At 32.9% G+C, this 17457-nt stretch overlaps 1 protein-coding gene across 2 annotated transcripts in view; it reads right to left on the reverse strand.

Moving 5' to 3' along the window:
* Positions 1–17079, reverse strand: part of LOC123720180 (cell growth regulator with RING finger domain protein 1-like) — a 34841-nt gene extending 17762 nt beyond the window's left edge. Inside the window, exons 1-3 of one of the 2 annotated variants that reach the window (XM_045676707.1) lie at positions 16648–17079; positions 10662–10804; positions 4737–4872 (exon numbers count right to left, since the gene is read on the reverse strand). In XM_045676707.1, the coding sequence (XP_045532663.1) occupies positions 4737–4872; positions 10662–10804; positions 16648–16745 (377 nt within the window). In that variant the 5' untranslated portion in view covers positions 16746–17079. The remainder of the gene's footprint in view (positions 1–4736; positions 4873–10661; positions 10805–16647) is intronic. The other variant, XM_045676706.1, reaches the window with a different exon arrangement.
* Positions 17080–17457: the final 378 nt, after the last annotated feature.

Here is a 17457-nt window from a genome sequence, read left to right on the forward strand (position 1 = left end):
CTAAATCATAAATCGATTAGAATTTTGTATAAATCGTGCTTATTACCACCCCGTATCCACCCGGAAATACAGCATATCAAAAGAATCATTTAAATGCATATATGTGCATAATTTGCCAATTAAGACAAAATCCAAGGCTAAATTTAATTTACCCGTGACATTTGTTATACTATTATTGTTTCTTCTTCGTTTCACACATAGATTAATTAACATATTTCGCATTCATGACTTAATGGGTAACAAATTACATATAACAATATCTTAGTGGGGAACTGGGTTCCATTCGCACAGTCACAGTCAAATTCCAGGTGAAACCAAATTATATACAAAAACATATTTCACCAGAACGAGAACGAAATTCGTAATCCGGCCATAAGGGTTTGTCGGCACAGGTTACCTTTAAAAATAACCAATAAATTAGACGCAGACAGGACTTGGCTTGAAAATACTCTACATGAATCTTCTAATCCAGAGAGTGTAAAATCCACATATCTCACTCCGGGGAAAGCGGATGTATTTCCAGCTCAGTCATATAAAAGGGGATATCTATCATAAGACAGTGAGTAATATAAATATCAATTCCAAATACGGAAGACTCCCGCATCGGAATCTCATTAATAACTAATTATTTAAGTAACGGTTACAATTTACTCATAAGTAAGCGGGTATTAAGACGCTATTGCGAACGTTTGCCAAAAGTACATTGATCTCGTGACCATGTCACCTGCTTCCATTGTATGCTAAGCTATACGATCAATAACTATATGCAAATAACAATCAAAATTAAATATTTATTAAATAGGCTATCGGGTATCGGATCAGGCTTTATATATAGTGATTTATTTAACGGTTCTTGACATTATGTAAGATACTTTACCGCAATCGTTTTTAATTTTTAAAATAAACAATTTTTATTTATTATTTTTGAATCTAAATCATCCAGGGCACCCAAAAAACCCATTCAAATCGGTCCAGCCGTTTAAGAAGAATGACATAGATACTAGTAGAATTATATACATAAAGATTGTTTTATTAGTGAGAATGGCGCAACTGTCTACACGACTTTTTTAACACATGTCATATATCGCTTAAAAATAAGTGTGCAATCGCTTTACATTTTACAGACGACGAGCAATAAATAGAATTGCAATTCTACGCTCTTTAATCTATTCTCTGGCCATTATGCCATAATAACAACCATATTATGATTAGGGTGAAGTCTCGATACTTAATACTATATTATTAATATTGTACGGTCGAATGACGAGTCAAGAAAAACGAGAAACATATCGAGGACGTGATAGGCATACCCAACATAATTGGTGAAGCCTAATTACTTCACCGATTACTCATCTTGAATGGAAAAAGATAACAGTGATAAAAAATCGCATCTCGGAAAACCGGCAGTCGGCAGGGTCAAGATCGTCTGGAAAGTGGTAAAGGACCGATGCGGTGTTGTGTGCTTCCGAAAACCAAGGTTCAATTTGTGTCGCTGCGTCAGCGCAGTTAAAAAAATAAATCAATGGCGCTACAACCTTTTTAGGTCTTGGCCTCAGATTTCTGTATCATGAGCATTTATTAATCTAATAGGCAAGCCTTCTAGCCTTCTGTGCCTGACGCACGCCGTCGACTTTTTGGGTCTAAGGCAAGCCGGTTTCCTCACGATGTTTTCCTTCACAGTTCGAGCGAGTGTTAGATGAGCACATAGAAATAAAATCCATTGGTGCACAGCCGGGATCGAACTTACAACCTCAGGGAAGAAAGTCGCAAGTTCAAGCCACTAGTCCAACACTGCCCACGCCAGCGCAGTTAGTACTATGTTTTATTTGTGAAATCGTAAAGCGAATTAAACAAAATTCACAAAAATAAAATTCCTAAAAACGAACAAAAGAAAACTGTGTATCTTCGCAGTCTACATTCCCAAGGTCGCCTCGAAAATGCAAATATAATTTGTACGACAAACACCGCAAATGCCAGAGATGGGTGTATGCTCAGACACAAATATATGTGTGCGAAATAGCTTTGTATTTTTCAATTCGCTTTAAAATATATATTTTTTTGTTTTACTTTGTATCACGAGAAACAAACATACTTTGAAATGGGGTTTGGTGTTACTATAAACTTGCTTTACGGTACTTAGAAACCTAATAATAATATAATTAACATTCTAAGTATAAATTAATAATTAACCAACGAGATCACTAAACCATGTAAGAGCGCACTATACGGTCATTATAGTAATAGCATATCATAAAGGCTGAAAAGTTTATTGTATTTAGTAATATAATAAAGATAACTTATAATAACACAAAATCTTATGAGCTTTTCAGAAATCGTGGTCATCAAGAGAGGGTCGGTATCTCAAAATCTAATCAACATATAACGCTTGTAACAGAAAAATCTATATTAATAAAAAATGAGTTAAAAGATTTACGGACGCCGCAGTAACCGCAAAGTGCCAGCACATTATGACGAATGTCTAGAACTCTTTTCTAGAAAATATTATGACCTTGGTGGAACACAGATATTTGTTTTTAAGCTATCGTAGTAATTTGTATGATTATGTGGTACAAATACAATCTAAACTAAAACTTTACGGTTGTTGCGATCTTATTTCTAGAAAATTAAACAAGTATACGACTGTTACGAGTGTACAAAATAAATTCCGTGGAATAAAAACTTTTTCGTGTTTTATAACTATCAACTTTACAAAAGTTATGATAAGATTACAGTTATAGTACATCAGTCATCACCCAAGGAAGTCCAAAATGAGAAAACATTAAAACAGTCAGTCGAATGATACACTCTAACACTACATTTTGAGGCCTATTTAATATTTATTACCTACATATAAATGTCTCACTGCACAAAGTTAGTAGTGTATAATAATGATTAATAAACCTATTTTAATAAAAACATATGTTTCATGAAACATTTAGTTAATTTAACTGAATATTTATTATATGAACATCAAAAATAACTTAAGCCAACTGTAAAATTCACGTTTACCTGCCAAAAAGTTTGTAAATATGTAACCACTAAGAATGGCCGGCGATAATTAAAAAAACGTCACCCGGCGGATGTCAACATAATAATGTCACAGCATGTTAAAAATAACGTAATAAAAATACAAATTATCGCTTAGCTCTGCGTTCATTGTTTACGTAAAGTCTGCCAGTATTTTATAGAGTACCGATCTACAAAATGATTCTCTAGACGAATTTTTGGTACGGTTAGTTATTGATCTGTCAAAGACAATTAAAATTTTCCATTGGTCTACAAACAGACAAAGCGCGAAAGTTGTTGTGTCTCTCGTCTCTCAATTAAGTGTACAAAATTTAAAAAAAAAAAAACATTTATATACGAGCAACTTGCGACCCTTTTGGCAGTGGCTCCATGGCGTTTTCCACCCATATTGCTTTGTCAGATGTCAGTTGTCATTGGGCTATTAAATGCCAGAGTCCAAGCACACAGACTAGAGTATCTCTTGCATATTTTAAAACCAGCTTTACAGATTTTTTTAATAAAACAAGAGAATGACACCGACGCCCATGGACACTAACATTGCCAGGCGAGTCATGTATTTAATTACCGTGTCCTCAAATATTATACATATAATTAAAAGTTGGACAAATTTTCAATTTTCTTTATTTTTTAGCAACTTTTTCGCGTAACAGATCTTGGACTCCACAGATTAAACTTTAAGGAGTATAATATAAATGTTGCTATTAACGAAATACCCTGCAACAGTAAATTGTGTAACATTACTGTTATGGTATCGGCCCATGGGTTAGTCACATTGAAGATGAGAATAAAACAATTTAAAATACATACATGCAAATTTTTGGACGAATCAGTCCGAAGATTAATTTAGTTATTGTTTATTGTGTCCCGCGCTTTCACCTCAAAATATTTTAGTTCCACGATAAATGGACATCACAAAAATAGGTTATGTCCTGATATTAACCATACATCCTTATGATAAATATAGCTTTGTATATAGTACTTTGGTTGCTAGTCTACCAGGCAGCTGCTCAATTTCGCAAATTGGGACACCAATAAAGAATCGCTCGCCACCCAACTAATAAACCGCCTGTTGCATTATATATTGTGTTTAATTAAAATACCTCATTAATTTAAATTACATTATTATTGCGGGCAATTTTTATTTTGTTATTTTTAGGCAAATTTAAAAATCACATATGGCCAATACGCTCTCCGAGGTACATTTTACTAGTACTATTTGCCAAAAAAAAAATCATTGCTTTACAGTTTTAGGTTTAGAACGCATTCCGGATTTGTTAACGCTCTAGGCTTGGTTATCACTGCTCATTAGGAATAAATGTTTTACAACTATCTAGTACTTTTATTTATTTATTTACATTTCGTTACACTACAATATAAAAAAAAATTGAACATAATTAAATCAAAAGGAGGGCAACTGGCGGCCTTATCGCTTTCGGGCGATCTCTTCCAGGCAACCACTGTGAGTAAAGAAAAAATAAAAATGTATTAAATTACATAAGTTAGGCAAGTAGTACAAAAAGACAAAACTAAACAGGAACAAAAAAAAACAAACTAAACTAAAAAGATGATACTTAATGTATCATCTTTAAAATAGGAAGTAAAAAGACTTTGTGGGGCTTCTCCCCACTAGGGGTGAAAAATCGTGAAGGTAGGAATCCAAAGCTTAGATGTTCTATAGCTTTTTTTCTACAAATATTAAACTAACATACCTTGTAAAATTCAAGTGATTTGAAGCGAGTATCTCCGGCAGGGTCCCCCAAAGGGTCTGGTGAAGGTCCCGGACTGGTGCGCCCCACCAACACGCGTGCCAATAACGGACTGTTGACGACACACAGCAGTTTACACCTGAAATGATATCATTTTACAGAAAATATTCGTGTGTATATACTAGATTACAGCAGTGTCGGCCTAGTGGCTTAAGCGTGCGGCGCTAATCCCTGAGGTAATAGGTTCGATCCCCGGCTGTGCACCAATGGATTTTCTTTCTATGTGCGGATTTAACATTAGCTCGAACGGTGAAGGAAAACATCGTGAGGAAACCGGCTTGCCTTAGATCCAAAAAGTCGATGGCGTGCGTCAGGCACACTGATCACCTACTTGCCTTTTCAATTTACAAATGATTATGAAACAGATACATAAATCTGAGGCCCAGACCTAAAAAGGTTGTAGCGCCATTGATTTATTTTTATACTAGATTAGTTGTACTGTGTAAATGGTTATTGTTAAATTATAATGTGGTTACAGATTAAACGTAAATTCCATGTAACGTCCCTCGATTTAACGAGCTCCCTAAAGCTCGAAATGAATAGGCTTTGGTTCGTATAGCTCGTCTTCCATACAAAGATACACTCTACATAGCATTACACCCACTCTCAATAACGACAACAATCGAGTAATAATAATAATAAGTACTTTTTAAGTTGCTAAAATTAGTAAAAACTGCGCAGCTGTGTACGTTCTTTTGTTGCTTTATTATCCTAGCCCGCAATACTGTACTGTCGGCATCATGCATATGAACTTTATTTTCTCTTTATAAAAACCTTCCTCAGAGTTCAAGGAATAAACGTTGCGAACAAAGGCTCACTATAATATTTTTAAATAGTAACATTAACATATGTTTACTGCATAATATATGTCACATCCTGGATGCAGTTTTATTATAAGCTTCCGTATTAGACGATCGTGATGGTCCTTGTAGGTTTATAAGTTTTAGATGCATTATTCTCATTACTTCGGGATTTATATTCATGAAAGCTTGCTTGACGTCATATTCAAATTTTTACGATTGAAACAATTTTTGGAAGCAAAACGATTCATTATGTATTACGATATGTTGCGAGACTACGAGCCTAGTACGCCCGGTATGATAATTGGGCCAATATACATAATCAAGCTAGCGGAAATAGGGTGAAGACACGAATTTATATACTGTGATTTATCATATATTATTTTACTGTATAATATTAGATCTTAACATATGAAATTGGCGTTTTATATGGGAGGAAAAACCATTGCTATATATGCGCATTTGGCATCTTATACGCCCTTTACTAAACAAAGCATTCGGAGCAATACAATTTTGTTGAATTGTTTAACCTTGCAAGAAGTCGTACTACAGCTGTAGTACATTTACGCACGAGTAAATAGCTGTATAAAATTGAACATAGATTCCTAAACAAAGAGGAGATATCTGAGGTCAAAGTGGCCAGTACGAAAAACGGTAATTTCATATGTAAGGGCCTAATATTTGATATTACCTTACAGTATAATAATATATTACATATAATTGTATATGTTACATACACCTTATCACGTGAACGCATTTAAGATTTATCTAAATGTAAAACTTTTGGTGTGGTGATCTACAAAATTGTAAATAGAATATTTTTCCTCAAATACTATTTTTAAACACTCCAAAAAACCTCCCCATTTCTTATACCTTGGTTAGACCTCTCCTCTGTGAATGTGAAGCATGATGTATTTAGCAGATCCGCTGTTGTAGATAAGAAAACACAACTAAATAGACATAACGCCATGGTTTTCGGCTTTTCATTTATGAGAGCATAGTATCTTTGGTCCTTTGACAAAAAAATCATTGATCACCAAGTACAGTTAATATAAAAACCAGTGATCTGATTTAACTTTTAATAATTACACGCTCAATAAAACCGTCTTACAATCTTCACGTAAACCTTGAATTATTGCAGAACAATAGCAAATTGAAATTTGTTTTTACATGTCTAAGACAAGTCGCACGATAGTGCTAAATACAAATTTAGTAACGATTTCATATTAAAAATGTCGAAACACACGTCCATAGCTCACCGTATTAGAGTGTTTTATTGCGAAAAAAGCAGCTGCTCGAATGTTTGTTTACGGTTATCGTGCAGAGATGTTTACGGATTGTGAAGAGGTAGAGAGATGTCTGAATCAAAATAATTTATTCATTTAAGTAACACAATGTACACTTATGAACGTCAATAAAGAAATACAGTAAAACCTGCTTAAGACGATTCCTCAGGGACCCTACCAAAAACGCGTCTTAAGCGAGAAAGCGTATTAAGCGGGATAGAGAAAATAATACGTACTACATATTATGTATTTTGTTCTAATTTTGGTATATATAGGTATTAAATTATATATTTATAAATTGCATTAAATACCTAGTGTAATTATAATCACATTATTTAAAATAATCACTTATTTTGGTTTGACAGAAATATTTTGTTGCATTAGCAGTTAAAATATTTTAAATATAATTCAACTTTTGCAGTATGTCTTCGCTTTGATCCAAAGGAAAGGTCTTAAATAATTAACAGCTGATAATGCCTGGGCGTTTGACAAAACCGGAATTGACTCAACTTCGTCTTCATCATTATCACTCGGGGTCTCGTTTTGTGTCTTATTCACATACTCAATAAGATCTTCAATTGATTGTCATCAATGGAAGAATAATCAGAAAAACCCTTGAGTATCTGGAGTTCTCCTTTTTCCAACACGTCAGGGCTCGGGCATTTTAAGCGGGATGACGAATCGTATTAAGCGTTAAGAAATGTATGAAAATATGTCTAAGAAGAGACTGGCGTAAAGTGGCGTATTAAGCGTGAAATCATATTAAGCGTCATCGTCTTAAACGGCCTCTACTTTAACATTTACTGCCAGTTTTCAAATCCAGCGTATAACGGACGAGAACTGGCAATAAACTCTCCGCCACACTTTTTAATTGCCAAGTTTTTTGTTTTACACACTGTTTGTGTGCTAGAAGGAGCTGCAATCATTACATTCTACTTGACAATTTATAGATGAGTTATAGTAGTAAAACAAAAGACGATATGAAGCCGGGTTCTGTTGAACTGTGGTCGGTTAACAGCATCTCCAAGTCGATCACCTCTTAAGTCTTCATGATACTCCAAGTTCGTCTTCTTGGCTAATTGGAATTGTATTTGGAGTGCAAATAGTCTTCTATTTTATCTTTTAATGTATCAGCCTTACCAACTTGGGCCATATTTTTCTTGATAACTACATGAGAGGACATCCGGATTGGAACCTTTCAGCTAATGTCTACAATAATTTACATGTGTGTTGGTCTAGTGGTTTCAACGTGACAATACGTTCAGGGATTGAATTTGTCGTTCAATCCTCGGCTGTACATCAATATGCAGCATGTCCTAGATCCAAAAAATGGACAGCGTATATCTGGCATAGAATATTGATCATTTTATTAGGTATGATTACGGGCCAGAACAGAAATCTTAGGTCCACACCTAAAAGGTTGTAGCACTATCGGTATGTATGTAATCAATCAAGAGGTCAGACTCAAACTTGGCTTTATTGACAATTTACATTGTTATAATAGATGGATGAACAATGTATTGTCAAGTTGACAGCTATAAGGCTGCCATTAAGAACTAGTTTTAACCTAAATTCAAAATCTTCCGCAAATTGTTTACCAAAATGTGTATTTTTAGATTTTTACGAAAAAACAAAACTTAAAAAAACTAACTCTAATATAACTATGTAAAATACATATTTATATTTAATATCATATAGAGGTCAACCATATATTATAAAGCATCCATTTTTGTTACAGTTAGGCAAAGATAAGAGGTTTGAGTTTTGACTTCCACTTCACACATCTTGGTGTTATATTCTATCTAATCTATGATATTGATAGTTACACAGCGCACACTTTATATAGTGTTTTTTCTCACTATTATGTATATGTGTGCTTTTCTTCCTTTAGATTTGGTTTCGATATGTCAAGTAAAAAAGCATGGTGTCTTACAATTTCTTCTTAAGCAAAAATGAAAAAGATTGTCGGATATTCTTGTCAGCTCTTCTCGCTCGTTCTACGCCTATGACGTATTTAGATGAAGATATTCATTAATCTAAGCTTCGTTTATATTTTTACTTATTAATACTCAAACTCAAAATAACTTTATTCATATAGGTAATCAAGTACACTTACGAACGTCAACAGAAAATATGTTAAATTGATGCTAAATTTACATTTACTACCAGTTCGCAAGTCAATAGCGTAGAGCGAGCGTGAAGAACTGGCAAGAAACTCTTCACCACTTTTTTCAATCGCCAAGTTTTGAGTTATACAAATTGTTTGAACTGGAGCAAATCAATCCCAACGATTAGGATCATTTAAATAATCCTAAAATTTATAAAAAGCTTCATTGATTAATTAACGTTAAACAAGAGTAATGAAATAATGATTTAAAGAAAACAATTTTTTACCGTATTGAAGCTATGTATTATTATAAACTTATATAACGGGAGAAATTTAAAATTATATTAAATAATTTAAAGTCATATATATAATAATACATAGCTTTAATCCGGTAAAAAAGTGTTTTCTTTAAATGTGTAAAAGCTATGTTAACAAAAGACAATAGCAATCATGATTTTAAAAACCACGGCTTTATGGTTAACTTATCCTATGTAACCTTAATGTACCCAACCTTGTTTGTGTAAGGTATGGTTGGTACAACAAGCTAAAAACCAAGGAGCTTGCCATTTACTTTGTTAAAGTTTTTCGGGGAATTATTAGTAATCCTTGGCGATTCCTTTAAGGTCTCTGCAGTTCGCTTAGCTCCTTCTCTATCTTCCATTAAATTTCTTCTGTACAAACATTACCTGTCCACATCGTATCCCTAACTTTCGTACTAACTACTAACTGACGTGAGACTTATCTTGAATTGGATTATCGTGATTCATATGCACTTTTAACTTTTTGTTTTTCATGTATCCAGTATCAGTTTAGTTTATTTTTATTGTTCCTGTTTAGTTTCTTCTTTATAACTATATGTAATACGTATTTTTGCACTTCTTGCCTATCGTATGTAATCGTTTTTTTCTTTTCTTTTCTTTACTCAGTGGTTGCCTGGAAGAGATCGCCCTCCTTTTGCTTTTATTATGATCAATTTTTCATTATATTGTAATGTATCGAAGTGTTAATAAATAAAATAAATAATCCTTGATGTTCTGCAAGAACTCAGTGTATTTGTACCAAACGGCTACTTGAGATGGCGGAAGCTGAGGTTATTTTCAGTCCCGATGTGCAGAACGAATTCAAGGCACCAGGCCCCCTTAACAAAGGCGTTGCGAGTGCTTAATACTGTTTTCCAAACGATCGATATTTTTACATGTTATCAGTTACTATAATTAAGTTACACAATCGTATTGGCTACAAGCTGTTAGGGTAGTTGTATAGTTATGTATAGTATAAGTAAATACATTTGTGTGTTACTCCTATGTGTATTTACAAAGCAGCAGGGTGGGCCTAGTGACTTCAGCGTGTGACTCTCATCCTTGAGTTCGAAGCTTCGAGCCCCGGCTGTGCACCTATACACTTTCCTTTTAGGTGCACATTTAACATTAGGTCGAACGGTGAAGGAAAACATCGCGAGGAAACCGGCTTGCCTTAGAACCATAAAAGTCAAGTCGACGGCGTGTGTCGAGGACGGTTAGCCTACTTGCCTATTAGATTGAGGAATGACCATGAAACAGATATAGAAATATGAGGCCTAGACCTAAAAAAGTTGTGACGCCACTGATGACTTTGTTTCTATACTAAACGATCGTATTTTGTTCAATTTCTTATCAAAATTCTACAAAGGTCTTACCACCGTATCCAATAGGCTCGTTCTCCATGACCTTGAACGTGAATGGTATATGGACTCTCTGCATGAGAAGTCGTGGCGGCTGCATCGAGCGGGGCCACGTCTCCTCCCGACCCTCGCCAACAATACCTATCACCTCCATGTTCCTGGAATAAATGATTATTCATGATTAATGTCCACAACTGTTATTTTAAACTTGTTATTATAATCACTTGAATAAATTAATAGACAGTTATTGGGTTTGTTCAGCTAGGTCAGTTTTTTTTACGTCTGAACGCATATTTTAATTTTTAACTGAACAATTTAATATAGTTTCTCATCAAAGTGAAGAATGGGAAATACTTAAACTCCTCAAAATAAATGTATTAATATAGGTAAATAATTACACTTATCAACGTCAGAAAAGAAGTTAAATTAATTCTAACTTTATATCAACTACCAGTTCGCAAGTCAAGCGTAGAGCGAGCGTGAAGAACTGGCAAGAAACTCACCGCCACTCTTTTTAATCGCCAAGTTTTGAGTCATACAAATTGTTTGAACTGGATCAAATCAACCCCAAGGATTAGGACCATTTAAATAATCGTCAAATTTACAAAAAGCTTTATTGATAAATTTAAGTTTAACGAGAGCTTTGAATTTATTTAGTGATAAGTGTCTAATTTCGCTTGGGAGTTTGATGTAACGAATACAATTATTTTGATCGATACATTTTATAATAACATATATGTAAAAAAATAATCCGAGGTCACGATAGTTTATACTTCGCACCTCAGGTAAGAAGCCACGAATAAAATTCCCATAGCTGTATTTGTTTTTATTGATTGAAATGGTATTTATTTTTTGGATGAGCATATACTAAAAAATAATGTTACATAGAAACATAGAGAGACAAGGAAAGTGTGGCTATTTGAAACATTCAAAATTTATTGTTCCTAGCATCCTTCCTTGTAGCTTGTTACGTTAACAAAAGTTTTTAATGTTAAATTGTTACAATACAACTTTTTTAATTGTTGGCATTGATTCACTAAATGTTTACTGTCCAATATACCAGTTTACCCACAACATTCGTTGCAAGTGTCTCTCAAGACAGTTTGATTCAAATTCAAAATCATTTATTCGTATAGGTATATTCGTATTTGTTTTTAATACATTGTACACTTATGAACGTCAAAAACAGAAATGTATTATATGAAATGCTTCTAATTTCATTACATCGACTGCCAGTTCTCAAATCAAGGGCGTAGAACGGAAGAGAAGAACTTGTACACCATGTTCCACATGACATCTTAAGTAATAAATTAAAAACAAAGATTGTCTCAGATTGAAATAGGAGCACGCACTTACATTCTCGTGGGAACAACACGCAAATACATAGTCGAACTAACTAACATCACCGCATGCACGAATTCAATTACAACCACTCACCATAAGAAGCACCCGTTCACGAGTATGACGCATGGCCAGCCATCAGCCCCCTCGCCATATTTTAGAGAGAGAGAGATAACCCGACGGAACATGGACGGATTCTTGGTCATTATCACGAATAAGACGAACGTGAAACCAGCGCTGTGGGTGGGTCATGTCTGGTCAACTGGTCAACTTTAATAAAGCTCGATATAGTCCTAAATTATGCTGATAATAACATCCGGGTGGCGTCATATTTCAAATTAGTTACTTCAAGTGAACAATTTTGTTAGAACCTAGTGTTTCGGGCTGCGCGATAATTTAATTTGTCAACTAAAGGATATTCACGTCAATAAAAAAAAGTCATGTGTGTGTACTTATTGTGTGCGTTATGTACACGCGTTTGGCGTAACAAGATAAAAATCTTTTTATTTTTTTTTATCTTCCGCCTTATTCTACGTTTGTAGAAAAACTGACACTAACAATATAAAAATGGTATTAAATACATTGAAAGTTTCATTATAACGCATTATCTAGTTAAATAAAGTTTATTTAAGTATCACAAATTCAGGGTGTCGGTTATTTGTGACGGTGTACGCGCGCATCGTGAAATAACCCACCAAATGAAGTATAACTTCAAAAATTAAGAATTGGTTGAATAAAGTTTTAATACTATGCCATCAAAAGCCTTGTAAACAAAATAAGTCTCGCAACGCAGTTCTACTACCGTAAAAAGTTATGAGATGCTTGTAATAACCAAGTCGGTTAATTTATTCAGTCCCTACTTAAGGGAGCTTCGGTCATAAGTTTTACGTAATTAGCTAACCTGACAACATCTTATAGTGACCAAATCAATAGAACATATAGTATATGTTTTAAATAAACACACCTACTCTGCAATGCCGGTTTTAGTCAAATGTTATTTAGTTATGAAATTAAGAAATTTTCCTTTCTTTGTAATCCTCGATTTACTAGAACTAAAACTCTTGTTTACGGCTCCTTATCTAGTACTTTCAATGGTCCAGTTATATCTCGCTCTTACAACTTTATTACTAGATCGATAAAAATATTGATATATTTTACAAAAATCTTCCAAGTTACCGTAACTTTGTTCATCATCGTTGTTATTTGTTTTTTTTTCATATTAAGTCTAAATTTATGCATACAAGTTGTTTTAGACCTTATAAATAAATATATATGTTATGGTTGAAGACAGAACAATCCAATACTACCAAGCCTCATTGGAGGCTAAGGTACACACTGTCGTATCACCGTACAAAGTAAAGAGACGATAAAGTATATAATAGTTTATATAACAATAACTATTCGAGTCATACTAATACATGCATTTGCAGATTATGTTTATATCGTTAATCACCGCACGAGGTAATGATGGATTACATAATATAATCTTTACTTTATTCCATGTACATACTAGTTTTAGAGCATAGATTAGGTTATATAAGATATTGAATAGGAGCACTTCAATGTAGATCAACTTTTAATAAAACTTTTTAAACGGATAGTGAGAGTCTAACAACAATTGCAGAATATTCATGTTAATTTATTTATAAAATTCTCGGGTCACAGTGTCTGTAACCAAACTCCGGGATGACTTAAGTGACTTATAATTGGTAGGTGGCCCAATATTCTTTATTATTTGGCTTTTAAAATACCTCGCCAATTTTACAGCTGACAGCTGACAGCTGACAGCTGAAGTGAAGTAAAGAAATAAATATGCCAGCTCAAAAATCACGTACATCTTCCATGGCACTTGTTCATTTGCCAATGGATATTAAAAACCTTAGTTTATCATAAAATTCGTCAACTGATAACGAAATTGGTAAATTGCAACCACAGTTTCGATGTTGGGTGATAACTCTTTACTACACAATAATATTATATTTAATGACCCAATAACGTTATATAGGCAAATGAACTCTTGGCCCCTTATCATTTATAAATTGTATGCTACAAATGATTTACAAATACATCTTTTTATACCAGAATTGTTACAGAGCACGCGAAACGTCAAGAGTTTTGTCATAATTCCAACACAAATGTGATTTAAAAGTCGATCTGGATCGACTATATTGTAAATAAAGAAATCCATCTATAAAAATAAAATTTCGTTTGGCAAATGCGATTTCCGTTACAGAAAGTTTAATTATAAATAAACTTTTTAACATAAACAAGCCTTGATATTACGAAGCTGTGCTTAAAAGACTAAAACTAACAAGTACGCGGCATTTAACGTGAGTGATTTATTAGAATTGTTTTTTTTGCATTGGTAATTTATAGAAAGCTAGATTTGTAAGCTTTTAAGTTTTTATAATAATAATTGAAATATAGAAAAGACGTAAAAAATTCAAGAAATAATTGATTTGAAAAATCATGGCTATAAATAAAAAAATTGTCGGGAAATTCTCGTGTATAAAATTTACTGTATTATCAATTGCATTCTCTAATAAAAACAGGACACACCCAAGCATGTACTAGCGTGTGAGCTGCAATGCGAAGCGCAGTACACACATTTTCCTGTCCATATAAACTCCAATGTATATAAAAATTTAAGCCTTTGGTCAAAGGTTTTCATACACGGCTTTCATAAACTAGGTGAGAGCGTGTCACTGGGAGGCGTAGCAAACAAGTGAAACACTGCAACTTTGATGTCGACACTCGTGAAATTAATGAGAAAAATCCGGGGAAAAGCGTTGCTGTAGGTGCATACTTAAGCCACTTTAGTTTTCATTCTGTTCGAATTTTTTATTTATAGCTTATTTCTGTAGAATGTATTTAGGCTAAGTATATAGTGAAAATGTTTTCATAATAAATGAACTTAATGCAAAGCTGAATTATATTTTTTGTATGAACAACTGATATTTTATCAATTATATCATGCACACCATTTAATTCAGATGTGACAGTAACATTGACAGCTCCTAAATTGATTTGAAACTTCAAAAGAGTCTTTTCCATAATTGCTTGTAAAAATTAATTCAGAAAGGTAGATAATACTTGTGTATGTTTTTTAACAATATTTTCTCTAAAATTTACACCACAATTATTATTTTTTAAATTTAGGCTATTTTTGCAGACAGCATGGAATAGGTTTTTCAACAAATTGACAATTTTTTTTTCTAATATGTCAGTTTAAAGCGAATTTATATGGTGATTGGTATCATTATTTATTAAAATTCTATGCATAGCAAATACAACTGTACAAGAAACAGCCAGAAATCATTCAAGTTCATCGAGTGAAGGTATGCAATAGGATGTCAAGGATACCAGCTCAAAATTGCTCATTAATTGTATTTTGCAATAAATTGCGCTATGCTGCCACCAGAACAAATCATATGTGTTTTGTTTTTGAGCTCTGGATACTCTGATTAGATCAGTTATGTTACACCTAAACTTGAATATATTATAAAATAAATATTTAATTCTTTTTAGCCTGTTTAATATCAGATAACTACAAAACTATAAAGATAATCCTAGATTTAGACCATGATGCCTCAGACCACTAATAACTAAACGGGTTTATAAAGTCTTAGTTCTTAGTGCACTGAAGATATGTTTTATTCTATCACATGATTGTTATCACTATGCCATTTATTTTTATTAATTACAAGTATTAAACACAGCTGTTAAATTACTTCTCATAATTTAATGTTAAAACTGGCATTATTAGTGTAATAGCAGCAACTGTAGATTGTAGTCATAAGTTACAAGTGCTTGTTATATTTTAAATGTGTGAATGATTCTAGCTCTTTAGTTGTTTTCCTGTCAACAGTATTTTTATGCAATTATGTACAATTACAGTTAAGTGAACAACTAGACAAGTTTTACATGGATTCAAAAAACTAATTCCATATTGTTATCAAAATGAGCACCCACATTGTTAAATCAATTATATTTAAACATTTAAATAAGGAAATATATGTTTAACAATAATTAAAATGAGTATATTATAATTTACCGATATTGTTTTATATTTATAGGAGTTTAAGTAGGTTAGTCTATTGTTCTTATCTATGTTTAAGGTTCATTAATGTATTATAATTTAATTTTTGAATGTTTTATCAATTTAGTTATTGGGGCCTGTACTAACCATAAATATGACAGTATGACAGAAGTAAAAACATTAGTGTCAGTTAAAACACATGTGTCTTATTATTTCAAGGTTTCAGAAATAACTGTAACAAATTTACTTTCTAAAAAACCTTTAATATGCAAAAGTGAGTTTGCTTATCCTAATTCTACAGAAAGTTGTTGTTTTCATACTATTTTATTATATATGTATTATTAAATCGAAATACTACTCAATATGCATTTACTTCTGTATGTTTTTATACTTCTATATGTAATGTGTTATATAAATGTAATAAATTATGTTTAAATAATAATAATAACTTTTAACAATAAAAATCAGAAACCCAGGTTATGTTACATATTACTTTCTAATTATTGTTTACAAGTACAAGTAATATAACTTCTAAACTGGTAGAATTTAAAAACAAGAATGTTTCATTTTGTTCCCAAATGATTATATCTACTGATATAAAGATAATGAATTATCACTTACCTAAGCAGTATGACTAGCATTACGAATAGCGAAATGAGAGCGCCTATCATAATAAAAATATTAGGCAAATCAGCCAGCGTAAGGCCCGTCGAACCCATATTGTCTTATCACAAACAAAACACAAAATATTACGAGAAAGTACGGCGCATTCAGCTTATTGTACAAACACAACACTGAAATATTAACACAAGGAACATCGCCGAAACTCAAAGGGAAATAATCTGTTTATTTCAACATTTCACTGTTGTTAGCTAAGTAGCCAACGTCTTTACTCCGTTGCATCAATATTATATCTATTAACCTTGCCGATAACGATGTTTTGATTCCGTCTGATCAACAATAACATTATTGCCCGTCAATAATTAACATTGATCGAAATAAAAAGGCGAGAGCTTCGCGCATACCGCACCTTACTATTAATTTGACAGAAAGAAAAATGAAAATAGAACGAGTATGGAAATTCACCGTTCACAGTTCAACAGTCAAGAACGAAAGTATTCATGTCAACGTTAATGACAGTGTCAAACCTGTTTTAGTGTTGCCAATAAATTCTTCTTTTTTTCACAGATACACAGCGATAATTTATATCGTTAAAAAAAATGGGCATTTTCTTGTATTAATGTATAAATTAAATGTTAAACACCTCGGTTATTATTTTTAAATCAAATTTATTCCCTGTTCAATTCAATTTTTGGAAACATTTCCTAGCTAGTACATTGGTTTTTATTCCACATATATTACCCGCTGACATATAAATGTTACCAATTACCTTGATATTCTCAATATACTTGCAACATATAAGAACGAATA

The sequence above is a fragment of the Pieris brassicae genome, chromosome 2, assembly GCF_905147105.1.
Source record: "Pieris brassicae chromosome 2, ilPieBrab1.1, whole genome shotgun sequence".
NCBI classification, from domain to species: Eukaryota; Metazoa; Arthropoda; class Insecta; order Lepidoptera; family Pieridae; genus Pieris; species Pieris brassicae.